At 45.3% G+C, this 27,725-nt stretch overlaps 1 protein-coding gene across 4 annotated transcripts in view; it reads right to left on the bottom strand.

Moving 5' to 3' along the window:
* Positions 1-27,725, bottom strand: part of LOC120988982 (immunoglobulin superfamily member 1-like) — a 597,232-nt gene that overhangs the window by 509,431 nt on the left and 60,076 nt on the right. For all 4 annotated transcript variants that reach the window (XM_040416807.1, XM_040416808.1, XM_040416809.1 and 1 more), the window contains exon 3: positions 14,785-14,820. In XM_040416807.1, the coding sequence (XP_040272741.1) occupies positions 14,785-14,820 (36 nt within the window). The remainder of the gene's footprint in view (positions 1-14,784; positions 14,821-27,725) is intronic.

Here is a 27,725-nt window from a genome sequence, read left to right as displayed (position 1 = left end):
TGAGACTCACATTCAGGTGCTCAGAGGGTTTATCTGGGGTTAAAAAAAATACTCACTTCATCCACTTAATCATGGAGAGGCTGTCTACTCCTGTCCTGATTGAAGAAAACCTGCCAAAGGATCTGCGGTGAGCGTGAAGACGTCACCACGTGATCACGCTGGCCTAGCATCTTAACGCTCGTCGCAGGTCCTTTGGCAGGTTTTCTTAATCAAAACAGGAGCAGACGGCCTCTCCGCAATCAAGTGGATGAGGTGAGTATACATTTTTTTATTTTCATCTACCATTTTAGGAAAATGCAAGGAAATTTGGCTTTGCTGCAAATCAAATTTTTCCTAAACTTCGGATCAAATTCCGCTTCGGATTCTTCGATTTCCTCAACACTACTGACAACCCCTGAGGTCCTATACTGTTCCCTTGAGCATAAAAAACCCAATCACAGGCTTTAGCAGTCACCGTGGCTTGAATGTAAGGTCACTAATATGACATAGTGTTGAAGCTGCCGAGACACCAGAGGCTTGTGATTGGGTTTTTTATGCTCAGATGAACTGAAATGGCCATGAACAGAGCAGGGACAGGACAGCTGAGTGGGGTTTTTATGTTTAGATGAACAGAGGAAGACCTTACGACTGTCTGACTCCAAGGCTGGATAAACCCTTTACATTTTGAATGTGCTTTCAAATTTGTAGAGTGCAGGGGCACAACTAATGGCATATGGGCCCCAGTGCAACTTTTCAGTTTGCCCCATCCCCACATACAACTTAAACTCACTAGCAGCAATTAATTTGTAGCTTTTTAACAGCATCACTGGGTTTATTAAGTTATATATTGATATAACGTCAGCAGCCAATGATTACAGTGCAGTTACATATCCTCTGATTGCAGTATTCCACTTCCAAAGTAGCAACCGCAGCATCTAAGCTGTTTGACATGGTGTCATAATTACCCATCTATTACCTAAACAAATAACTCAGACACTGACTGAATTATAATTATAAACTATTTATTCAAATTGGTAGATAATTGGCCACAGTGTTTTTTGTTACCTAAATTTAAGTCCTTAACCAATTAAATTCTCCAAACATTTATCACCAACAAATAGTTGCCTCCAACTATTAACTACAAAATACCTAGTCCGCTCAAAGAGCGACTATTACCCCAAACAAACACCGTGACATACGTTACCAGGGTGGGTGGGAGGGGGATTCTTCCAAGGTCCGGCCGAATCTGCGCAGCTTCTAACCGCTCTCTATCTTTTACAGGTGCCCCGAGATGACTGTTGAACTCTTCACCAATCAGCTTCTGACCTCAAGGACCCACAGACTGCATCAATTGCATCTGTAACCCAGGTAAGATCTGTACAGATTTTATAGTATTGCGCATGCAAGCTTAGAGGGTTCATGACACCATGTCCCCACATACTTGCATCCGCAATAAGATTTGCCCATTGTGGTGTGAAGGCCCGCTCCCCTTGTGCTTTTTGTGTAGTTCTATGCATGCACTTACTCTCTGATGTCAGCCAGTGAATGAACATCCAACTTTAATCTACTTGGCCTGCATGTCCTGATCTCCCATCAGTTGCCATTTACCCCTACACACCACCACTGTAAGTAGTGATAGGCTATAACCCTATCAGCCACCCGTCTGCATTTTCCTGCACAGCTTCACTCCCTTGACTATATGCTGACCCACTGCTACTTTTGGCATTGAAAGGTTATTGATCTTCTTTCTGACAACGGGGTAGACTTTGCCTGCCAGACATCAAAGGAGATCACATGTGAGGCCCTCTGGCTTGTGGGCTCAGTCACAACTGTGAATGCTGTGAATCCTATAGTTACGCCCCTGAAAGAGCGTTTTTCAGATGTTGCCATCTAAAGCTGAGCGGAATGTTGTATTTTCTATGTGCTCACATATTAGACTAAAGCTCTCTCTTTATGAATAAACTGCTGACATACAGTATTCTGTTGGTTTTTGTGTTTCCACCACTGCTCCATAATTTGTATATGTGAAGCGAGTCGTGGAACTGAGACATTTGCTAACAGATGCAAGCAACTTTGTTGGGATCTGCCAGAAATACTGTCTGCAGATCCAATATCGGCTGGTCCATGCCAACATATCAATGCCCACTATAAATTATATATTTTTTTGCATAAATGGTTTGCATTTGACACAAACTGGCAATATACTTAATTATTTCAATGGGGAAAGGAAGACAAGTCACTGCCAGATGACTGATCGCTGCCTTTTGGCATTGAAAGGTTATTGATCTTCTTTCTGACAACGGGGTAGACTTTGCCTGCCAGACATCAAAGGAGATCACATGTGAGGCCCTCTGGCTTGTGGGCTCAGTCACAACTGTGAATGCTGTGAATCCTATAGTTACGCCCCTGAAAGAGCGTTTTTCAGATGTTGCCATCTAAAGCTGAGCGGAATGTTGTATTTTCTATGTGCTCACATATTAGACTAAAGCTCTCTCTTTATGAATAAACTGCTGACATACAGTATTCTGTTGGTTTTTGTGTTTCCACCACTGCTCCATAATTTGTATATGTGAAGCGAGTCGTGGAACTGAGACATTTGCTAACAGATGCAAGCAACTTTGTTGGGATCTGCCAGAAATACTGTCTGCAGATCCAATATCGGCTGGTCCATGCCAACATATCAATGCCCACTATAAATTATATATTTTTTTGCATAAATGGTTTGCATTTGACACAAACTGGCAATATACTTAATTATTTCAATGGGGAAAGGAAGACAAGTCACTGCCAGATGACTGATCGCTGCTTAAAGGGAATCTGTCACCTGGTTTGACCATATTAAGCTCTCACCATTGCCATGCTTAATAAAATACCTTTTCTTATATTCATGCTTTCATTTGTATTATTCTTTGTATTATGCAAATGAACCCTGAAGGTGCCCAGAGGGGCGTTATTCTTCACCCTCTGAGCCCAGTAACGCCCCCCTGCACTGCCTCGACCGCCTTTATTTAGAGCCCAAGCACGCCTCCTCGTTATGCAGTATCGTCCCACACCCTAGTTTAACAGCGCCGCTCCCTCTGCTACGTCAGCTAATTCATTCAAGCCACGCACCTGGAATCTTCAATTCGTCCGGCTGACGGCGCCTGCGCCTGTGCGATCCAACCACTCCTGAGGGCAACAGCTATAAGAAGAAGAGGTCACTGGGCTCGGCGCATGCCCAGTGACACTTTTGAGGCTGTTGCCCTGGCACAGACGCAGGCAGTAGGCGGTACTGCGCCTGCGCGAGATTTCAGCCGGACGATTTGAAGATTCCAGGTGCGTGTCTTGAATGAATTAGCTGACGTAGCAGAGGGGGCGGCGCCGTTAAACTAGGGTGTGGGACGATACTGCATAACGAGGAGGCGTGCTTGGGCTCTAAATAAAGGTGGTCTAGGCACTGCAGGGGGGCGTTACTGGGCTCAAAGGTTGATGAATAACACCCCTCTGGGCACCATTAGGGTTCATTTGCATAATACAACGATCGCTTTTTTAGTAAAATGAAAGCATGAATATAAGAAAGAAAACCACTGCAGGAGAGAAGGTATTTTATTAAACATGGCAATGATGAGAGCTTAATATGGTCAAACCAGGTGACAGATTCCCTTTAAGTACAAAGATCAGGTACGTTGACATACTTCCAACATCTGTCAGGGGATGGTTGGAAGACCCTCATACATATCAGATTGTCTGAGGAACTTGACAATTTTGATGGCACCAGATGATATTAATCTGATGTATATGGACAGCTAGTCCTCTGCATTCTGCCTGTATGGATACTTATTTATGGAGCTATTGACACATTAAAATATCTGTAGATGTCTGTAGAGTCATCCTTAGTTAAAGGGGATTCCCACAATGGAAATGTATCACCATTCCTTATAAATGTATGATTGCTGGGATCCTCATGATCACTAGTATGGGTTTCACATGTTTCCTGTTCCTCCTCACACATGACCATAGTTAGGAGGATTTGAATGGGGGAGTCAGCCTGTTCTAGTGCTCCCAGTGGTGGGGTTCCTGTGAGCATACATTTGCCACATATCTTGTCAATAGGTGGTAAATGTGGATTATGAGAAAAAAAAATTTTTAAATGTAATGTCCTAAAGGGTTAATTGTGCATTTCCCGCTACTTCTTTTCCTCCTAGAAATGGATAACTGTATTAAGTAATTTTTTGCATGTTCACTATGATGGTTAGGACATTTCATGATGGGTACATTTACTTCCTCTTACAAATATATCAGTATGAGTCAACTGTATTCCAGTAAAATCATGGCACTATGAGCTGTAAAGTAACATCAAATAGGCCAAACACTGACAAAGAAACCCACATGCTATACATTTTCCTGTCATGAGCCGTAGAAATATTGATTCACTATTCACTATTATTAATAAATGTTGTCTCTATTTTACTCACCGAACCCCTACAATAGTTGTGCTAATCTCCAGTTTGCAGCTTATTTGATTCATATTTTCTACATATTGTTAACCTATTTTTTGCCTCGGTCATCAATATCAGATTAGTGGGGGAGCGACACCTATCACCCCCACTGATCAGCTGTTTCAGGCAGCCACTGGCACCGGAAACTATACAATATACGGAGCTAGAGACAGACAGCTTTGTATATTGTATAGTAGGAGTGACAGGGTACTGTAGTTCAGCTTCAGTACTCTGCCACAGGAAACCTCAGTGTATAGAGCCTTCTGCTTTCTCTATACACTGCCAGTTTCAGGTGCCGCAGCAGCCACAACAGCTGATCGGTGGGGGCACCAGATGCCAGAGCACTACTGATCTGATAGTGATTGCCTATGCGGAGGATAGGTCATCAATATGCGTAGCTTGGACAACACCTTTAACAGTGGGTGCAGTAAGCTAATTGACAAGATATATAGTTTTTGTTATTCCATAAGCAATATGTAAAGAATATGAATCTATAAAATGAAAGTGCATCAACAAGCAAGTTTTGCCCAGATGCTTTCACTCAGCATGCTTCTTGTCGCCCCAGCATCACATACAGTGCATCACTTTATTTTAGGTTTCATAATACTGTAGTTTTCAAATGAAAAATGTGCAACATTCATATCAAATAGCAAAAGGAGAGAAAATCTAAAAATTCAAGTCACGGTCTATTATAGGCTGAGACATTTACAAGAATATTGTCACAGGGCAAATAGCAAACAAACTGACAGTGGGGAAGTGAATGGGGTTGCCAAATAACTGTGACTAAGAGCTACTTAGTAGTTCTTAACTAATCTTCCATTTCATTATCTACCTTTAAAGAGTAAGGGTACTTTCACACTTGCGGCAGAGAATTCCAGCAGGCAGTTTCGTCGCGAGAACTGCATGCCGGATCCGTCAAAACACATGCAAACTGATGGCATTTGTCAGACGGATTAAGATTCTGATCCGTATGACAAATGCATTGAAATGCCGGATCCGTCTCTCCGGTGTCATCTGGAAAAACGGATTTGGCATTTATTTTGTTCCAATTTTTTGCTGTCTGAGCATGCGCAGACCGCAATGGCGGATACGTTTTGCCGGAACACTTGGGCCGGATCCGGCATTAATGCATGTCAATGGGGAAAAATGCCGGATACGGCATTCCGGCAAGTGTTCCGGAAGTTTGGACGGAGATAAAACCGCAGCATGCGGCGGTATTATCTCTGTCCTGAAAAGTCAAAAAGACTGAACTGAAGACATCCTGATGCATCCTGAATGGATTGCTCTCCATTCAGAATGCATTAGGATAAAACTGATCAGTTCTTTCCCGGTATTGAGCCCCTAGGACAGAACTCAATGCCGGAAAAGAATAACGCTAGTGTGAAAGTACCCTAACTAAACTTTTATGCAATTGCTTTTAAATGTCCCTCATGCCCTAAAAATCATTTTTATAATATATTTTATTAAAAAAGCAAAAGTCATTAATAAAGAAATTGACTCCCAAAGTCCAGTTTTCTGATAGTACTTTAAATTCACTATTCTTGCGGTGTACAGAGCCCAGACTCTGCATTTGGGCAATGGGGCCACAACGAACAGTGTCCCCTGAGATTGCCTAAAGGCCGGCATAGCACGTAGGTACAATGTAACAAGGTGCTATACCATGATTAGCTGAGCGGAGCGGGCGCCTGCGTCTGTCTTACTTTTAGACCGGCGCTGGATACGTCAAAGTTATGTAGAAGCTGACGCCTCTACATAACGTAGGCGGATCCACCACCGGAAATAGAGGTTATTAAGGCTGGTGTCTAAAACGCCGGTCCTAATATATGACCCTCTATGTTTCTAGTAACCCTGTTTAAAGGAAAGGTTGATTACCCACAGACACAATATTAAACAGGGTTACCAGAAACATAGTCTATTGAAACACTTCCTTGCATGTCATTAAAGTAACCCAGACTTGTTAAAAGTGACTCCCAATAGAGCAGGGGACCCATATGTTTCATCATTTGTTTTATCACTGGTGCCCAATGGGTTAAATGAGATCAAAGAAAGAGTTAATAAAGACAGAATATAAAGTTAATTAATAAATGTTGGGTACTTGATGTTGATATTTTATATTTATTTTAATATATTCTGACAGGTGACTTCCGGCTTATAGGGAAAGCGTGTGAAAGAAGACTAATGTATTAGAATACTATAAACAAAGTTAATTACTTTAGTTCTCAGAACTATGTGTGTTTGATATTCTGGGAGTACAACTGGTTCTAGATACTTCTCAAGGATGAACAACTCAATGATAAGATAAGGTTTTTTTAATTAAATGTGCTTGACTTGCAAACATCAAAAAGAAGTTATTATTATTATTATTATTAATAATAATCACGCGATGCTTACGTAAAATGACAATATCATGGCTTGAGTTCTAAAAAATGGGTATAAATATTTTGTATCCGCCCAATAAAGATGAGAGAGATCATTCTGATACAACCTTGAGCCTGTGTCATTTATCTCTTCCGAGTACTAGTACCTTTACCTGATTTGGACCCCAGCAGATCATAGAAGTAGAGGTTTTCCCTAACAAAGTCAATAGAAGGAAATAATTACATTCCTATAACAGAAAAGTATGCCAACACGTCAAAATGTGTGACTTTCTGCTGTTTTAATATATGCCTCCAACTTTTCAAGTGAGCAGAATGTGGGCAGGAGTGGGACAGACTATGTGGCCTGACAAATTTAATATTACTTATGTCAGGAAACTGGTGTAAATAACAACAGAATCTACAGTACAGACCAAAAGTTTGGACACACCTTCTCATTCAAAGAGTTTTCTTTATTTTCATGACTATGAAGGCATCAAAACTATGAATTAACACATGTGGAATTATATACATAACAAACAAGTGTGAATCAACTGAAAATATGTCATATTCTAGGTTCTTCAAAGTAGCCACCTTTTGCATTGATTACTGCTTTGCACACTCTTGGCATTCTCTTGATGAGCTTCAAGAGGTAGTCCCCTGAAATGGTCTTCCAACAGTCTTGAAGGAGCTCCCAGAGATGCTTAGCACTTGTTGGCCCTTTTGCCTTCACTCTGCGGTCCAGCTCACCCCAAACCATCTCAATTGGGTTCAGGTCCGGTGACTGTGGAGGCAAGGTCATCTGGCGCAGCACCCCATCACTCTCCTTCATGGTCAAATAGCCCTTACTTTCAAAGTTTTCCCAATTTTTTGGCTGACTGACTGACCTTCATTTCTTAAAGTAACGATGGCCACTCGTTTTTCTTTACTTAGCTGCTTTTTTCTTGCCATAATACAAATTCTAACAGTCTATTCAGTAGGACTATCAGCTGTGTATCCACCTGACTTCTCCTCAGCGCAACTGATGGTCCCAACCCCATTTATAAGACAAGAAATCCCACTTATTAAACCTGACAGGGCACACCTGTGAAGTGAAAACCATTTCAGGGGACTTACCTCTTGAAGCTCATCAAGAGAATGCCAAGAGTGTGCAAAGCAGTAATCAAAGCAAAAGGTGGCTACTTTGAAGAACCTAGAATATGACATATTTTCAGTTGTTTCACACTTGTTTGTTATGTATATAATTCCACATGTGTTAATTTATAGTTTTGATGCCTTCATAGTCATGAAAATAAAGAAAACTCTTTGAATGAGAAGGTGTGTCCAAACTTTTGGTCTGTACTGTATGTCAGCGGCTAGCTGGTGTAAATTACTGTTTCAGGGATCCAGATATCCCTAAATTTGCCAAGATTACTAAAAGTTTTTAATAGATATGCTCATGTAGTTTTTTTACCTCAGGTATATTATCCCTATGCTCACGGGTGCACCTAACCTTCCTGCTGCCTGAGGCAAAAACTGAAACAGCACCCTCCCCCGTCCCCAATGCCAATTTCTTAACCTAACCCCTTCCCAATGAGACCTCACCAGGTCTCATTGGTGGTGCACCCCTGCCTTATGCGTTTTCAGTTTTCACCATATAACCAAATCACGTTTTGTTTCCATCCTGTATGTAGCACTTCCTGTTGCTGTATCCAATCAAACCCACAATGCACTTCACCCTTCTCTTCAATAGCTCCAGCACTAGCCCTAAAAATGTCCAGCTAGTTTATAGTTTCTGCCATACAGCTAGTTACATAGACACTCCCTGTCACAAGCAGACAGCTGAGAGGCTCTGACAGGAGCCGTTCAGATCCTCCCCCTTGAGTTTCTTTGTTTTGGTTTCTGTTCCTCACCTCGTTAGGCTATCTCAGCTGTCATGCAGTCAGACTCATTACCTCCCTTTATATTCTCCCCCATAAGGTAGTTGGGTGTGGCTGATACTACTTCCTGGAATGAGTGTGCATGCTGACTTCAGCTCCCAGCTACCAGTTCTCAGTTCACAGTCGTCTTCAGATAAGTGCTGTTTTGTATTTATGATTTTCTGTTGTCTGGATCCAGGTGACCCTGACTCCCTCCGTGTCTGTGTAGGGAGCCGGTGGTCGTGTCCCCTCACTATTGTAGGGCCTTCAGGTTAAGATAGCCGAGGTACGTGGATATGCGCCCATTCACCTTTAGAGTGGTCGCATAGGCTGAGCATTAAGGGAGAGCGGCAGGTCGATTGCAGGGGTCTCCCTTTATGTTCCTTAGTTGTGGATCCAGTGAGTCATCATTTGTTATTTGTATCATCTTGTTTCCTGTACACCATCCGTGACATTATCAGCCACCTAAACCGTCTCAAGCATGGATCCGGTTTCACTTTTGGCTGAACGCTTCCAGGGTCTTTCATTGGAGGTAGCTGATCTCCGTAAGACTTTTTCTCAGTTTCAAGTGACCGGTTCAGCTTGCGTTCATGGAGTTTGTGCTGAGCCTAAGATTTCGCTCCCGGATGCGTTTTCCGGGGGTAGTGAGAATTTTGTACGTTTTAGAGAGGCTTGCAAACTCCATTTTCGCCTTCTTCCCCATTCTTCCGGTGATGAAGAACGGAGGGTGGGGATCATTATATCGCTGCTCAGGGGTAATGCTCAGTCCTGGGCCTTTTCCCTGCCGGAGGGGGCACAACCCCTCCGTTCAGTGGATGAATTCTTTTTAGCCCTGGGTCAGATATATGATGATCCGGATCGTATTGCTCTGGCTGAGTCTAGACTACGTCTGTTATGCCAGGGTAAACAATCCGCAGAGATATACTGCTCAGAATTTCGGAGATGGGCAGCAGATACGGGTTGGAATGATGCTGCACTCCGAAGTCAATTTTGCTATGGTCTTTCTGAGGGATTGAAAGATGCATTTGCCTTTCATGAAAGACCTACCTCCTTGAATTCTGCTATGTCTCAGGCTGTTCGTATTGACAGGCGTCTTAGAGAAAGAGGAGAGATTTCTCCTTCTTGTCATGCTCAGTCCCGGGACAGTGCACCGGTGTCATTCTGTGCACAGGGGTCTCAGTCGCTGTCAGCCCCTTCTGAGCAGGAGCCCATGCAGCTGGGGTTGATTGCCTCTGACAATAGAGGATTCAGCCCGCAGGGGAGGGTTTGCTTTTGTTGTGGAGGTATAAATCATCTGGCAAATGTTTGTCCCTCTAGGAGATTCAGGCAGTTTTCTGGGAGTAATAAAGAGACAAAAAGGAGGAAATCTTTTAAGAATATTCCGTCTGTTACTATTGGCAGGGTTGAGGCGGAAATTGAAGAATTGTCTTTTGCTTGTAGTTCCCATTTTGTCCTGCCTGCTAGGGTGGCGCTAGAGAGCAAGAGCATTTTTTGTGAGATTTTTGTGGATAGTGGAGCAGCTGTCAACCTCATTGATAACCAATTTGCAATAACTCATGGTTTCCAGGTTTGCACTTTGCGAAAAAATATTCCTGTTTTTTCTATTGATTCAGCTCCACTTTCTCAGAAATCATTAAAGGGCATAGTTCACAATATCCGTTTAATTGTGAATGATACTCATGTTGAGGATGTGTCATGTTTCGTCCTTAGCGGTTTGCCTACTCCTCTAGTGTTGGGGCTACCCTGGCTCTCTAAACATAACCCCACCATTGATTGGCCAGCGAGGCAAATAAATGGTTGGAGTGACTTTTGCAGAGAGAATTGCCTCATAACATCTATTTCTGAGGTTTCTACTAAAACTGTACCACCTTTCCTCTCTGAATTTTTGGATGTTTTCTCTGAGAGTGGAGTTCAGGATTTGCCTCCGCACAGGGAGTATGATTGCCCTATTGATCTCATCCCAGGTGCCAAGCTGCCTAAATCTCGTTTATACAATCTTTCCCAACCTGAGAGGGTCGCGATGCGTGCTTATATCTCTGAGAGTCTGAGAAAAGGACACATACGACCCTCAAAGTCACCTGTTGCCGCTGGTTTTTTCTTTGTTAAGAAAAAAGATGGTTCTTTAAGACCTTGTCTGGATTTCAGGGAGCTGAACAGTATCACTATTCGTGATCCGTATCCGCTTCCTTTAATCCCAGATTTGTTTAACCAGGTTGTTGGGGCGAAAGTCTTTTCCAAATTAGACCTAAGAGGGGCATACAACCTGGTTAGGGTCAGAGAAGGAGACGAATGGAAGACTGCTTTCAATACCCCTGAGGGCCATTTTGAGAATTTAGTTATGCCTTTTGGTTTGATGAATGCCCCAGCCGTTTTTCAGCATTTCGTCAACAGCATTTTTTATCATTTAATGGGAAAATTTGTATTAGTGTATTTGGATGACATTTTGATTTTTTCTCCTGATTTCAAAACTCATAAGGAACACTTATGTCAGGTCTTACTCATCCTGCGGGAGAATAAATTATACGCGAAACTGGAAAAATGTGTGTTTGCGGTTCCAGAGATCCAATTTCTGGGGTTTCTTGTCTCCGCTTCTGGTTTTCGCATGGACTCCGAGAAGGTCCGCGCTGTGCTTGAGTGGGAGCTTCCTGAGAATCAGAAGGCGCTGATGCGTTTTTTGGGCTTTGCTAATTATTACAGGAAATTTATTTTGAATTATTCCTCTGTTGTTAAACCACTCACGGATATGACCAGAAAGGGGGTAGATTTTTCTTCCTGGTCGGTAGAGGCGCGTAAGGCCTTTTCTGATATCAAGGAGAGTTTTGCTTCCGCTCCCATCCTAGTACAACCTGATGTTTCCTTACCCTTCATAGTTGAGGTTGATGCTTCTGAGGTGGGGGTGGGGGCGGTCTTGTCTCAGGGTTCCTCTCCTGCCAAATGGCAACCGTGTGCCTTTTTCTCAAAGAAGCTCTCCTCCGCAGAGAGAAATTATGATGTGGGAGATAGGGAATTGTTGGCCATCAAGTTGGCTTTTGAGGAATGGCGCCATTGGCTAGAGGGAGCCAGACACCCTATTACCGTGTTTACTGACCATAAAAATCTGGCCTACTTGGAGTCAGCCAAGCGTCTGAACCCGAGACAGGCCAGATGGTCTTTGTTCTTTTCAAGGTTTAATTTTGTTGTTACGTTCCGCCCTGGGGTTAAGAATGTGAAGGCAGATGCCCTGTCACGTTGTTTCCCGGGAGGTGGGAATTTTGAAGACCCGGGTCCCATTTTAGCTGAAGGTGTGGTGGTCTCTGCTCTTTTTCCTGAATTGGAGGCAGAGGTGCAGGCAGCCCAGTCAGAAGCTCCTGATCTTTGTCCTCCTGGGAGGTTGTTTGTGCCTCTCGCTTTGAGACACAAGATTTTTAAAGAACACCATGATACGGTCCTTGCTGGGCACCCGGGGACAAGAGCCACACTGGATCTCATTGCTCGGAGATTCTGGTGGCCTGCGCTTCGTAAGTCAGTTGAGGGTTTTGTGGCAGCTTGCGAGACTTGCGCTCGTGCCAAGGTCCCTCACTCACGGCCATCAGGTCCTCTCCTTCCTTTGCCCATTCCTTCCCGTCCTTGGACACATCTGTCCATGGACTTCATAACGGACTTGCCTCGTTCCTCGGGGAAGTCTGTGATTCTGGTGGTGGTGGACCGTTTTAGCAAAATGGTGCACTTTATCCCTTTTCCCAGTTTGCCCAATGCTAAGACGCTGGCGCATGCATTTGTTGACCACATTGTCAAATTGCATGGGATTCCTTCTGACATAGTCTCTGATAGGGGCACGCAGTTTGTTTCCAGATTCTGGAAGGCTTTCTGTTCTCGCTTGGGGGTTCGCTTGTCATTCTCTTCTGCTTTCCATCCGCAGTCGAATGGCCAGACAGAGCGTGTCAATCAGAATCTGGAGACATATCTGCGCTGTTTTGTGGCGGAGAATCAGGAGGATTGGTGTTCGTTTTTGTCCCTTGCTGAGTTTGCTTTAAATAACCGTTGTCAGGAGTCCTCTGATAAGTCACCATTTTTTGGTGCATATGGGTTTCATCCGCAGTTTGGGACTTTCTCTGGAGAGGGCTCTTCTGGTTTGCCTGATGAGGACAGATTCTCCTCGTCTTTGTCATCTATTTGGCAAAATATTCAGGATAATCTAAAGAATATGAGTGAGAGATATAAGCGTGTGGCGGATAAGAGACGTATGCCTGGTCCGGACCTGAATGTTGGTGATTTGGTGTGGCTGTCTACCAAGAATATCAAATTGAAGGTTCCCTCCTGGAAGTTGGGTCCTAGGTTTATTGGGCCTTACAAGATCCTGTCTGTCATCAATCCTGTTGCCTACCGTCTTGATCTTCCTCAGACTTGGAAGATCCATAATGTTTTCCATAAGTCCTTATTGAAACCTTATGTTCAACCTATTGTACCTTCTCCTTTGCCTCCTCCTCCGATTATGGTTGATGGGAATCTTGAATTTCAGGTCTCTAGGATTGTGGATTCTCGTCTTGTCCGCGGTTCCCTCCAGTACCTCGTTCATTGGGAGGGTTATGGTCCTGAGGAGAGGATGTGGCTCCCAGTGACGGACATTAAGGCCTCTCGCCTCATCAGGGCTTTCCATAGGTCCCATCCTGAGAAGGTGGGCCCTGAGTGTCCGGAGTCCACTCCTAGAGGGAGGGGTACTGTCACAAGCAGACAGCTGAGAGGCTCTGACAGGAGCCGTTCAGATCCTCCCCCTTGAGTTTCTTTGTTTTGGTTTCTGTTCCTCACCTCGTTAGGCTATCTCAGCTGTCATGCAGTCAGACTCATTACCTCCCTTTATATTCTCCCCCATAAGGTAGTTGGGTGTGGCTGATACTACTTCCTGGAATGAGTGTGCATGCTGACTTCAGCTCCCAGCTACCAGTTCTCAGTTCACAGTCGTCTTCAGATAAGTGCTGTTTTGTATTTATGATTTTCTGTTGTCTGGATCCAGGTGACCCTGACTCCCTCCGTGTCTGTGTAGGGAGCCGGTGGTCGTGTCCCCTCACTATTGTAGGGCCTTCAGGTTAAGATAGCCGAGGTACGTGGATATGCGCCCATTCACCTTTAGAGTGGTCGCATAGGCTGAGCATTAAGGGAGAGCGGCAGGTCGATTGCAGGGGTCTCCCTTTATGTTCCTTAGTTGTGGATCCAGTGAGTCATCATTTGTTATTTGTATCATCTTGTTTCCTGTACACCATCCGTGACACTCCCCTATCACTGGCACTGTTGCTGCTTTGACACGTCCATGGACATCACATCACAGGAAATAAGAAAGAGCTGCATGGACACGGTCATGTGACCACAGCCCAGAAGATAGGAAGAATAAAAATAAAGGAAATATGTTACAAAATTACAGCTACCTTCATCCATGATTATTTTAAAGGTTCTTGATGCAAACCAGAAAATTCCTTTAAGAGGCTCTGTGCATTTATCCCAGGTTATTTTTTTTAGTAAGGCCAAGTTCACACTTCAGTTATTTTCATCGGTTAGGCCTCATGCACACGGCCATTGCCGGCTGTAGCCTGTATTGCGGCCCTCAAACAGTAGGTCCGCAATATACAGTATGCAGGCACCCGCCGCGTGCTCACCGCATCGCGGATACGGACCCATTCACTTGAATGTTCTATTTTTTGCGGTGCGGACGGATCAACTTGAATGGGTCTGGATCCGTCGCAGCAGCCGTGCATTGGGTACCGCAAAGCAAGTGTGCATCTTGGGAGTTGTAGTTTTCCCACAGCTGGAGTGCTGGAGGTTAGCCATCACAGGAGTAAGACATGTTTATACTGTATGTGATTGATATGATACAATAGGACATTTCAATTTTTGGAGCCATTATAATATATAATATGATATATAGCATCAGGAACATAGTGCTATGACAATCACATTTTTCATTTTCAAGAAATATTAAGTGTATGCATTTGACAATTGCCCCAACAGTCAATTCTAGGATTCTTGAATATGTAAATACTCTTCTCACACACGAGCGACAAGTCTCAATTTGCAGTGACAAATCTCTATTAAAAATCACATTACCTGTACTCATCGTAGCTGTGTTCCCAAGTAAAAACACTGTAAAAGATAATGAATTATGTAACTCAGTTTAAATGTTCACATAAAAACTCATAAAAGCTTTTAAAAACGGCCAGACATGAAATATGTGCCCGACACATTTAATAAAAAAGTTGTAAAATATTAGCAATAGAAGCAATACGTTAAATGAGGATTGATTAAAATAAAATATTTGTTGTTGTAACTGATCACTCAATTTTATGGAAAAGCAGTACTTTTCAACTAGTGTTGAGTGAGCATGCTTGGCCGAATACCTGTACAGCTCGAGCATAGCTATGCTCGGCACATGGCGGTACTTGGCCGAGTAACGGATGTGCTTGAGCGCCATGCTCGAGTCTCCTCCCTGCACGTTTCGCGTCTGCTAAGCAGCCAATAAAGATGCAGGTAAGTACTGCAATCTCTGTAATGGCAGTAGCCATGTTGGCTACTGGCATTACAATGATTGGCTTGCCGTAATGCGTCATCGGGTGCTACAGTGGGATGCGAAAGTTTGGGCAACCTTGTTAATCGTCATAATTTTCCTGTATAAATCGTTGGTTGTTACGATAAAAAATGTCAGTTAAATATATCATATAGGAGACACACACAGTGATATTTGAGAAGTGAAATGAAGTTTATTGGATTTACAGAAAGTGTGCTATAATTGTTCAAACAAAATTAGGCAGGTGCATAAATTTGGGCACCACAAAAAAGAAAGCCTTCTATGTGGGGCACTATCAAAAGCCTTACTAAAGTCTAGAGAAGCGATGTCTACTGCACCTTCGCCATCTATTATTTTAGTCACCCAATCAAAAAAATCAATAAGATTAGTTTGACATGATCTCCCATGCTGTTTTTTATCTTTCAATCCATGGGATTTTAGATGTTCTACAATCCTCTCCTTAAATATGGTTTCCATTAATTTCCCCACTATTGATGTCAGGCCTACTGGCCTATAGTTGCCCGATTCCTCCCTACTACCTTTCTTGTGAATGGGCACAACATTTGCTAATTTCCAATCTTCTGTTCTGGGACGACTCCTGTTACCAGTGATTGGTTAAATAAATCTGTTAATTGGTTTTGCTAATTCACCGCTAAGCTCTTTTAATGGCTTTGGGTGTATTCCATCAGGCCTCTGTGACTTATTTGTATTAATTTTAGACAGCTGACTTCCTTTGTAAAGACACATGCATCAAAAGATGAATTAGTCTTCCTCCCTAAGGCCTCATGCACAGGACCGTATTTTTTCACGATCCGCAAAACGGGGTTCCGTTGGTCCGTGATCCGTGACCGTTTTTTCGTCCGTGGGTCTTCCTTGATTTTTGGAGGATCCACGGACATGAAAAAAAAGTCGTTTTGGTGTCCGTCTGGCCGTGCGGAGCCAAACGGATCCGCCCTGAATTACAATGCAAGTCAATGGGGACGGATCCGTTTGACGTTGACACAATATGGTGCAATTTCAAAAGGATCTATCCCCCATTGACTTTCAATGTAAAGTCAGGAGTTAATATACCATAGGATCTGAGTTTTCTCCAATCCGATGGTATATTTTAACTTGAAGGGTCCCCGACTCCCCAACACCATGGGAACGCCTCTATGTTAGAATATACCATCGGATTTGAGTTACATCGTGAAACTCAGATCCGACAGTATATTCTAACACAGAGGCGTTCCCATAGTGATGGGGACGCTTCTAGTTAGAATATACTACGAACTGTGTACATGACTGCCCCCTGCTGCCTGGCAGCACCCGATCCTTTACAGGGGGCTGTGATCAGCACAATTAACCCTTCAGGTGCTGCACCTGAAGGGGTTAATTGTGTGTATCATAGCCCCCTGTAAGAGATCAGGGGCTGCCAGGCAGCAGGGGGCAGACCCTCTCCCTCCCCAGTTTGAATATCATTGGTGGCCAGTGTGCGCCCCCCCAGCCCCCCTCTATTGTAATATCATTGGTGGCCAGTGTGCGGCCTCTGTCAGCCCCCCCTCCCTCCCTCTATTGTATTATCATTGGTGGCCAGTGTGCGGCCTCCGTCGCCCCCCCCTCCCTCTATTGTAATTTCATTGGTGGCCAGTGCGGCCCCCCCGGCCCCCCCTCCCTCTATTGTATTATCATTGGTGGCCAGTGTGCGGCCTCCGTCGCCCCCCCCTCCCTCTATTGTAATATCATTGGTGGCCAGTGTGCGGCCCCCCCAGGCCCCCCTCTATTGTATTAATATCATTGGTGGCCAGTGTGCGGCCTCCCCTCTCCCCCCCCCGATCATTGGTGCCAGCGGTAATTCCGATCAGAGTCCCAGTTTAATCGCTCTGGGGCTCCGATTGGTAACCATGGCAACCAGGACACTACTGCAGGCCTGGTTGCCATGGTTACTTAGCAATATTACAATATTAGAAGCATCATACTTAACTACTGCGCTGTCTGTGTCCGGCCGGGAGCTCCTCCTACTGGTAAGTGACAGGTCTGTGCGGCGCATTGCTTAATGATCTGTCACTTACCAGTAGGAGGAGCTCCCGGCCGGTCACAGACAGCGCAGCAGGTAAGTATGATGCTTCTAATATTGTAATATTGCTAAGTAACCATGGCAACCAGGCCTGCAGTAGCGTCCTGGTTGCCATGGTTACCGATCGGAGCCCCAGAGCGATTAAACTGGGACTCCGATCGGAATCTCCGCTGCCACCAATGATCGGGGGGGGAAGAGGGGAGGCCGCACACTGGCCACCAATGATATTAATACAATAGAGGGGGGGCCGGGGGGCCGCACACTGGCCACCAATGATATTACAATAGAGGGAGGGGGGGGCGCATGCTGGCCACCAATGATATTACAATAAAGGGAGGGGGGGCGACGGAGGCCGCACACTGGCCACCAATGATATTACAATAGAGGAAGGGAGGGCCGGGGGGGCCGCACTGGCCACCAATGAAATTAAAACTGGGGAGGGAGGGGGGTCTGCCCCCTGCTGCCTGGCAGCCCCTGATCTCTTATAAGGGGCTATGATATGCCCAATTAACCCCTCAGGTGCAGCACCTGAGGGGTTAATTGTGCGGATCACAGCCCCCTGTAAGAGATCGGGTGCTGCCAGGCAGCAGGGGGCAGTCATGTACACAGTTCGTAGTATATTCTAACTAGAAGCGTCCCCATCACTATGGGAACGCCTCTGTGTTAGAATATACTGTCGGATATGAGTTTTCACAAAGTGAAAACTCATCTCTGAAAAAGCTTTTATGCAGACGGATCTTCGGATCCGTCTGTATGAAAGTAACCTACGGCCACGGATCACGGACGTTGTGTGCATCCGTGTTCTTTCACGGACCCATTGACTTGAATGGGTCCGTGAACCGTTGTCCGTCAAAAAAATAGGACAGGTCATATTTTTTTGACGGACAGGAAACACGGATCACGGATGCGGCTGCAAAACGGTGCATTTTCCGATTTTTCCATTGACCCATTGAAAGTCAATGGGTCCGCGAAAAAAAAAAAAAAACGAAAACGGCACAACGGCCACGGATGCACACAACGGTCGTGTGCATGAGGCCTAACTGAGGTCCTTTTTCCTTTATTTTCCTTTGTAAAAACTGAACAAAAGTATTCATTGAGGCAGTCAGCTAGTTCTTTATCTTCTTCCATATACCTTCCTTCTTTTGTTTTTAATTTGGTAATTCCTTGCTTTAGTTTCCTTTTTTCATTTATGTATCTGAAGAATGTCTTATCACCTTTTTTCACTGACTGAGCTAATTTCTCTTCTGCCTGTGCTTTAGAAGCTCTTATAACTTGATTGGCCTCTCTCTGCCTAATCTTATAAATTTCCCTGTCATCCTCGTTTTGGTCCCTGCAGTGAATTGTCACATCTGTGCTGCAATAGAGTGTGTGTGTCAGGCCCAGGAATTGGCAAATATATTAGCGAAAACAATTATATTTTTTCCATAATTTATCCATGTTTTTTCTATAAATGGTCCCTGCAGTGAATTGTCACATGTGTGCTGCAATAGCGTGTGTGTGTCAGGACCAGATATTGGGAAAAATATTAGTGACAACAAATATATTTTTGCCATAATTTATTAATAATTTTCCTATAAACGGTCCCTGCAGTGAATTGTCTCATCTGTGCTGCAATAGCGTCTATGTGTCAGGCCCAGATATTGAGAAATATATTAGCGAAAACAATTACATATTTTCCCATAATTTATCCACATTTTTCCTATAAATGGTCCCTGCAGTGATTTGTCACATCTGTGCTGCAATAGCGTATGTGTCAGGCCCAGATATTGGGAAAAACATTAGCGACAACAAATATATTTTTTCCATAATTTATTCACACTTTGCCTATCAACGGCGTCTGCAGTGAATTGTCACATCTGTGCTGCAATAGGGTGTTTGTGTCAGGACAAAAGATAGTAAAAATATAAGTGAAATCTATTTTTCTTTTTCCATACTTTTACGTATTATATTATTACGTATTATTATATTTTTCCCATATACTGTGCTTGCTGTGAACTGTGACATCCATGCCACATCTTGTGTGTCAAGCATGAATATAACATTTAATATGAAGAAGGCGAGCATTAAAGGACGGGGAAGTGGCCGTGATGCTGATGGTGCACGCAGAGGCCGTGGCCCTGGGCGCATTGAAACTGTGCCTGCTGCCAGAGCACAAGAAAAACAATCATCCAAGATACCTAGCTTCATGTCCCAGTTTGCAGGGCGGCGCAGGACATTACTCTTGAAGTCAACCCAGTGTGAGCAGGTGGTCGGTTGGATTGCAGCAGATAGTGCATTCAGTCGGTTAAGCACCACCCTGTTTTTGACCAAGTCCAGTCTTAGTAGCCAGGAGTCTGATCCACACAATCTTCACCCTGATCCTTCTTCCTCCCACCATTTACAGTCTGGCCAAACAAGTGATCCCACACTCGGATATTCTGAGGACCTCTTTTCATCGCCATTAATTGATTTGGCCCTCTCGCCAAGCACACTTGAAGAGGGATCCTGAGATCTTGTGCCCCAATTTACAACCTCTTGAGCATCCAGAGTCACAAGAACAGTTCGCTGGGGAACGGCAATTAGTGTTTAATGAGGTGGATGATGATGAGACACAGTTTCCAATGACTGAACCGCAATTACTGTCTCAAGAGGTTGAGGAAGAGGATGACACACAGTTGTCAATCACTGAGGTTGTTGTGAGGTCAACAAATCAGGAGGATGATCAGAGTGAGGAAGTGGAAGAGGAGGTGCTGGACGACGTAGTCACTTACCCAGCCTGGTAAGGTGGCAACAAGCCAAGCGAGGACAGCAGTACATAGGGGGAGGGATCTGCAGCACTGCAACAGGCTGGAAGAGGCCGTGTGGTGTCAAAAGGTAGAAGGCGGGCACAACCGAACAGGCCCGCAACTGTTCCACGGAGCACCCCCTTGCATAAATCTCCCTTGCCAAGGGGTAGGTGTTCGGCAGTATGGCGCTTTTTTGAGGAAAGTGCGGACGACAAAAGAATAGTAGTTTGCAACCTGTGCCACACCAAAATGAGCTGGGGCATGAACACTAGCAACCTGTGCCACCAAGAGCATGATCTGCCACATGGCATCAAAGCACCCTAATAGGTGGGCCGAATGCCTGGGTCCACAATCTGCGTCTGCGGGTCACACCACTGCCTTCTCTTCCCCTGTGTTATGTGCTTGCTAATCCCCTGTCCAAGATGCAGGCCCGGATGCCTCCCGCCCTGCACCTGGACCTTTGCAAGCACCAACAGCAACCACATCCACTTCCCTGTCCCAGCGCAGCGTCCAAATGTCATTACCCCAGGCATTTGAACCCAATCGCAAATACCCAGCCACCCACCCACAGGCCATAGCACTAAATGCACAGCTTTCCAAATTACTGGCCCTGGAAATGTTGCCATTTATGCTTGTGGACACTGAGGCCTTTCGCAGCCTGATGTCGGTGGCCGTCCCTGGTTACACAGTCCCCAGCCTCCACTATTTTTCAAGGTGTTCCGTGCCAGCCTTACACCAACATGTGTCCCTTAACATCACACGTGCCCTGACCAACGCAGTCACTGGGAAAGTCCACTTAACCAAGTTCGGCCAGGGATGCTACATTTCCTTGATGGCATACTAGGTGAATGTTGTGGAGGCTGGGAGCGACTCGTACCCTGGGATGGCACAGGTGCTACCGACGCCAAGGATTGTGGGCCCCAATTCCATCAGGGTTTACGCCAGCACATACGTTAGTGGCTCCAACCCCCACTTCTCCTCCTCCACTTCCACCTCTGAATTATCTGCGTGCAGCACCAGTCAGTCATCAGTCGGTAGCTGGAAACAGTGTAGCACTGCAGTGCGGAAGCGGCAGCAGGCTGTGCTGAAGCTGATCTGCCTAGGTGACAAACAGCACACCGCCAAAGAGCTGTGGCAGTGGATAAGAGACCAGACTGAGCTGTTGCTCTCGCCACTCAACCTAGAACCAGGCATGGTTGTGTCTGATAATGTCCGTAACTTAGTGGCGGCTTTGGAGCTGGGCAACCTTAGACACATCCCATGCCTTGCCCACGTATTCAACCTTGTGGTTCAGCGGTTTCTAAAAACATACCCCAATTTGCCTGAGCTACTGATGAAGGTGCACCGCGCGTGTGCATATTTCTGCAAGTCGCCGACAGCTTCAGCTGGTCTGTCAAAGCTGCAGCAGTGCTTGAAATTGCCAGCTTACCAGCTGTTGTGCGATGTGAGCACATGCTGGAACTCCACGTTCCACATGTTGGCCTGGCTTTGTGGGCAGCAGAGGACAGTTGTGGAATACCAGCTGCAACATGGCCGTCGCCTTTCCAGTCAGCTTCCGCTATTAACAAGCAAGGAGTGGGCATGGATGTCTGACCTCTGTGAGTTTTTATGCAACTTTGAGTAATCAACACAGATGGTGAGCGACGATAACGCTATTATCAGCATCACAAAAAACAAAATGGCTGCACACAGTTATATATACAAACAATAGAGATAAGAAATGGGGGTCATTCTAGATAAAAGTGGTACAATACCGACTATAAATGAGTAATGGAAGCTCTTAGCGCACATACGTGTCGGGCCCATCTACCAGGCGTCAAGGTGGCTTCGGCAGATGGGTCCCTAACACTAAATATACTGCCTCACAGAGTATGTTTGTAGCTGGTTCCTACACTGCCCTGAATATTGTAGGCTTAAGTAAGTCCAAAGTGAGGCAGTATATTTAGTGTTAGGAACCCATCTGCGGAAGCCACCTTGACGCCTGCTAGATGAGCCCGACACGTATGTGCGCTAAGAGCTTCCATTACTCATTTATAGTCTGTATTGTACCACTTTTATCTAGAATGACCCCCATTTCTTAGCTCTATTGTTTGTGTATATATAACGGTGTGCAGCCATTTTGTTTTTTGTTATTATGTTTGCTTCATGGATATGCACCTGTGATTCTGAAGGTTCTAGTCTAAATTTTCTTGCTATTATCCGCATCACCATCCCACTTCTGTGTCTTCTCAAACGCTCGCTACTCACAATTAAGGATGACGCTTTGCATGTGGAAGAGGTGGAAATGGGGGAAGACATTACACAGGTTGATGATAGCCAGACCACCCTCAGTTCATTTTCTCAGCGCGAATTGGAGGCTGAAGAGGAGAAGGAGGAGCAGTAGACAGTTGCCTCAGCTACAGAGGGTAGTACCCATGGAAGTTTAATTCCATCTGTTCTGTGTGGGTGGGCAGAAAAGGAGGAAGAGGATGAGGAGATATGAAGTGATCCTCCTGGTGACGGCAGTGAAGTCTTGCCTGTTGGTACTCCGGCACACATGGCTGACTTCATGTTAGGCTGCCTTTCCCGCGCCCCACGCGTTAAATGCATTTTAAACAATACGGATTACTGGTTGTTCACCCTTCTCGACCCTCGCTACAAAGAGAGAAAAATGGTGCAATACCAGAAGATCCTTATTGAAAAATTGCTCCAAAATTTTCCATCTGACAACACTGGCGGCAGTGTCCGTATTTCCTTGGCCAACCAAGGAGGGGAGACAAGGGGAACACACAGCAGTTCCAACAGAGGCAGGGCAACACTCTTGCCTGGGACAGTTTCATGATACCGCGCCAGCACCCTCACCTTGATGTGCGGCCTACTGCCACAAGGAGAGATAGTGAGGGAGTACATAGCAGACCGTGTCTGCGTCCTCAATGATCCCTCAGTGCCTTACAACTACTGGGTGTCTAAGCTGGACACGTGGCATAAACTGGCGCTCTACGCTTTGGAGGTGCTGGCCTGCACTGCCGCTAGCTTTTTGTCTGAGTGTGTATTTAGTGCTTCTGGTGGCATCATAACAGATAATCGTATCTGCCTGTCAACTGAAAATACTGACAGGTTGAAAAATGAACAAGGCCTGGATTGACCATGACTTCTTGACTCCACCAGAGGAATGCTGATGAACATAAAGGCACTTTACATGTGTTGTTTTTAATGTAGTCAATAGACTGTATTCCCATGCACCCCTTCCACCACAAACAAGGGTATATGGTTGAATCTTCCTTTTCTCATCCTCCTCCTCCTCTTCCGTCATATCAACATGCATTGCTTATTCGTCACATATAATGCCCTCGCATATATGGACTTCGAATATAATTTTTTAGAGGGTCCGCTCACCAGCAGGCCCTCACATATAATTTTTTTAGAGGGTCAGCTCACCAGCATGCCCGCAACTCGAATATTTTACAGGGTGAGCTCACCTGCAGGACCAAACCTAAAATCTTTTACAGGGTCAGCTCTCCTGCAGGCCCAAACCTAAAATCTTTTACAGGGTCAGCTCACCTGCAGGCCCGCAAATCAAATCTTTTACAGGGTCAGCTCACTTGCAGGCCCGCAACTCAATGTGAATGAGGCCCTCCTTTATGTGATATACAGGTTGTATCGGAGTGCCTCTTCCTTGTAATTTTTGGCAGCACTTGCACTTTATATACAAGTAAATATACAGTAAAGAACGTTTTCAATAAATTTTTCCTATAAAATCGATTTTTTACTTTGGTTTTGTGCGTAAACCTTAATTAGATTCTGGGCCTGGTGATCGGTTTAAGGCTTTTTAAGCAGCAGCATGGTGATAAAAATGAGTGGCAAGGTGACATAAAGTGGAGATGGCAGCATGAGGAGGCCACATAGTGGCACAATGACTGAGTCTGGATAAAAGACTAAGGCCACAGATTGTTTAGAAAGATGCAGGTGGAAACAAATCTGTGGAGCTGTATGACGGTCAACTTCAGATTAATGCAGACCAGGGGCATAGCTATAAAGGAAGCAGGGGAAGCTGAAGCTTTGGGGCCCTGACCCAGAAGGGGCCCATCCAGGAGGCGGAGGACTAAAGGATTTGGTCAGGGCCCCCTTAACAGTATTACACAATTAAATTATATACAGTGACAGTATAGACAGTGTATAAAACGGATGTAACAGATGCCGGCCCTGGTCTGAGAGAGCGATCTTTACTAGCCACAGGAATGGGGGCAGCATGAAAGGAAGGGGTCGCTAAAAAATTACTGTGGGATGGAGCCCCATTCAAAAATTTGCTGTGGGGCACAGTGATTTCTAGCTACGCCACTTATACAGCCCACAAAAGCAAGTTGGGTTTATCGATTCCAAAGCCTAAATTAAATTGTGGGCCTAGTGATCAGTTTAAGGCCTTTTAAGCAGCATCAGCAGCAGCAGCATGGTGATAAAAATGAGTGGCAAGGTGACATGGTGTGGAGATGGCAGCATGAGGAGGCCACATAAGGGCACAATGACAGTCTGGATAAAAGACTGAGGCCACAGATTGTTGAGAAAGATGCAGATGTAAACAAATCTGTAGAGCTGTATGTGTCACGGCCTTTGGTTTGCGCTGTGACACTGTTGCCACACTTGCGGTTGCCCGCGGCAACGTGTTGCTGTGAGAGCATGCGGTGGCAGTGTCTCGGCCTTCTGGGTGATTGCCGTGACATGGTTGCCACGCATGCTGTTGCCGGTAGTAACTTATGGTTTGACATAAAACCAAAACTTGATCTCAGTCTCCAAGCAAGAGTATATAAGGAGACCTGAGACCACATCCAACTCACCACCTTGCTCCAGCCAGAGTATTAACCGCACACACACCACACAGCAGGGAGACACTACTTAAAGGGGAATTGCACACACCAGCAAAAGGCAACAGGTTGCCGCAGACAACAGCATGCATGGCCAGAAATTCATGGCGCACACAGCAAAACCCCTGACACTGCCACAACATGCCAAAACAGCAACATGTTGCCACCGGAAACAGCAAGCATGGCAACAGTGTCACGGCATACATCATAGGCCGTGACAGTATGACGATCACTTTCAGATTAATGCAGCCATCAAAATCAAGTTGGGTTTGTCTGTTCCACCTCAGCTCAACAGCAGGCCCGCAACTCAAATCTTTTAAATGGTCAGCTCACCTGCCGGCCCTCAGCTAATTATACCTAATAGGTCATTTGCGCGCATGTTGCCTTGCTTGGATGTGGTAGCTGTAGCTGTTTCTCATCTCCCTCTCCGGAATCACTGATTCCCCGTTACCCGTAGTTACAATGGTTTTTATATGACTGTTACATCGAAAGTTGATAGGGAAGATATGCAAATGGATCGTGGACGTCACGGGGACATGCGATCAGGCAGAAGTTACCTAGTCAACAAAGCGGCAGCAGGGCCTCTCTTGCATAATGTTTCCTTATCCAAAATACCCGAGTGACATTCCCTGTAATTTTTTATTACTCATTCCAATAACAGGGCATCTTAAGAGTCCTGTATTGTTATTTATCGTCACTACCTCCACGAGTCGGGAGTGTGTGATTTGCGCGACACCCGCTTGTCTTCCTTGGATGTGGTAGCCTTTTCTCAGGCTCCCTCTCCGGAATCAAACACTGATTCCCCGTTACTCGTAGTTTACAATGGTTTTGAGATGACAATTACATCGAAAGTTGATAGGCCAGACATCCGAATGGATCGTCGCCGTCACGGGGACGTGCCATCGGCCCCAGGTTAACTAGAGTTACCAAAGCGGCAGTAGGCCACCGCCCATATTGTTTTAGGTGGTCAGATCAGCAGCCCCTTGCTCCTAATGTTTTTGAGGGTCACCAGCAGGCCATCAATCATAATTTTAAAAGGGTGTGTATGATGCCCTCCTTTATGTGTAACTAAGGGTGTATCTGAGTGTCTCTTGCTTGTAATTTTTGGCAGCACATGCACTTTATATGCAAGTAAATATTCAGGAAAGAATGTTTTCTATAAATTTTTCCTCTAAAATCTGTTTTTTTTCCCCTTTGTTTTGTGCGTATTATTGTCATTATGTGAAAGTGGCGTACTATTTGGACAACATAGTTCCCAGCAGCAACCAGCGAGTCCAAAATGCATCCATACATCTTCCCCATGCTGTTACAGAACCATTTCGGTGGTGTTACCAACAATTTCTGACATTTTCTTATGACCCAGGCACCCTCCCCTCTTCAGAGCAGGGGGTACCTGGTTTAATGCTCGAGTTCTCCCATTGACTCGGTCTAGCACCTGATCAACATTACTTCTAACCATTCACACAGCTGCATTAAAGCAATTCTACAAGAACAATGGATACAAATCCTCTCAGAAAAGAGATGAGTGAATTTCTTAAAATTTTATTCAGGTCGGATTTGGTTTAAAGGGGCTGTCCGCATTTAGAGCTGAATGCGGAGATAACCCCTTCTTCCCCCATTCAGCCCCTCTGATTTCAGCAGCGGAACATGCAACCGTGCCTAGGCTGTTTGTATACCTTTTTACACTGCGGTGGCTTCCACCTAGCAGTGATCCCGCTGACGTTACCGGCACTAATGGGTGGTCTTTAGCGCTGCCCTAGCATGTTTTACAGGCTGAGATGCCCGCACATGCTCAGTTTCATCCTTTAAATGCCTCCTGGGTTGTGATAGGGAGAGCTGAGACACGCCCCTTAGCCCCAGCAGAAAAGGCACTCCCCTTGAATTGTCAGCTTAGGGCTCTTTCACACTTGCGTTGTTCTTTTCCGGCATAGAGTTCCGTCATCGGGGCTCTATGCCGGAAAAATCCTGATCAGGATTATCCCAATGCATTCTGAATGGAGAGAAATCCGTTCAGTATGCATCAGGATGTCTTCAGTTCAGGACCGGAACGTTTTTTGGCCAGAGAAAATACCGCAGCATGCTGCGCTTTTTGCTCCGGCCAAAAATCCTGAACACTTGCCGCAAGGCCGGATCTGGAATTAATGCCCATTGAAAGGCATTAATCCGGATCCGGCCTTAAGCTAAACGTCGTTTCGGCGCATTACCGGATCCGACGTTTAGCTTTTTCTGAATGGTTACCATGGCTGCCAGGACGCTAAAGTCCTGTTTGCCATGGTAAAGTGTAGTGGGGAGCGGGGGAGCAGTATACTTACCGTCCGTGCGGCTCCCGGGGCGCTTCAGAGTGACGTCAGGGCGCCCCACGCGCATGGATGATGTGATCGCATGGATCACGTCATCCATGCGCATGGGGCGCTCTGACGTCATTCTGGAGCGCCCCGGAAGCCGCACGGACTGTAAGTATACTGCTCCCCCGCTCCCCACTACTACTATGGCAACCAGGACTTTAATAGCATCCTGGCTGCCATAGTAACACTGAACGCATTTTGAAGACGGATCAGTCTTCAAATGCTTTCAGTTCACTTGCGGTGTTACGCATCCGGTGGGCACTTCCGGCAAATGGAGTACACGACGGATCCGGACAACGCAAGTGTGAAAGAGCCCTATAAGGGATTCTGTCACCTCGTTTTAGGTTATAGAGATGCGGACATGCACGGCTAGATCGCGCTAACATGTCCGCAATATACCTGTCCTATAGGGCTGTGTCCTTTTATTTAGTTAAAAAAATTATTTTAGAGATATTTAAATGAGCCTTGTAAGGTGCCCAT

The sequence above is a fragment of the Bufo bufo genome, chromosome 2, assembly GCF_905171765.1.
Source record: "Bufo bufo chromosome 2, aBufBuf1.1, whole genome shotgun sequence".
NCBI lineage: Eukaryota > Metazoa > Chordata > Amphibia > Anura > Bufonidae > Bufo > Bufo bufo.
Note: the sequence above shows the minus strand (reverse complement) of the source record. Positions and strands in the feature narration are given on the sequence as shown.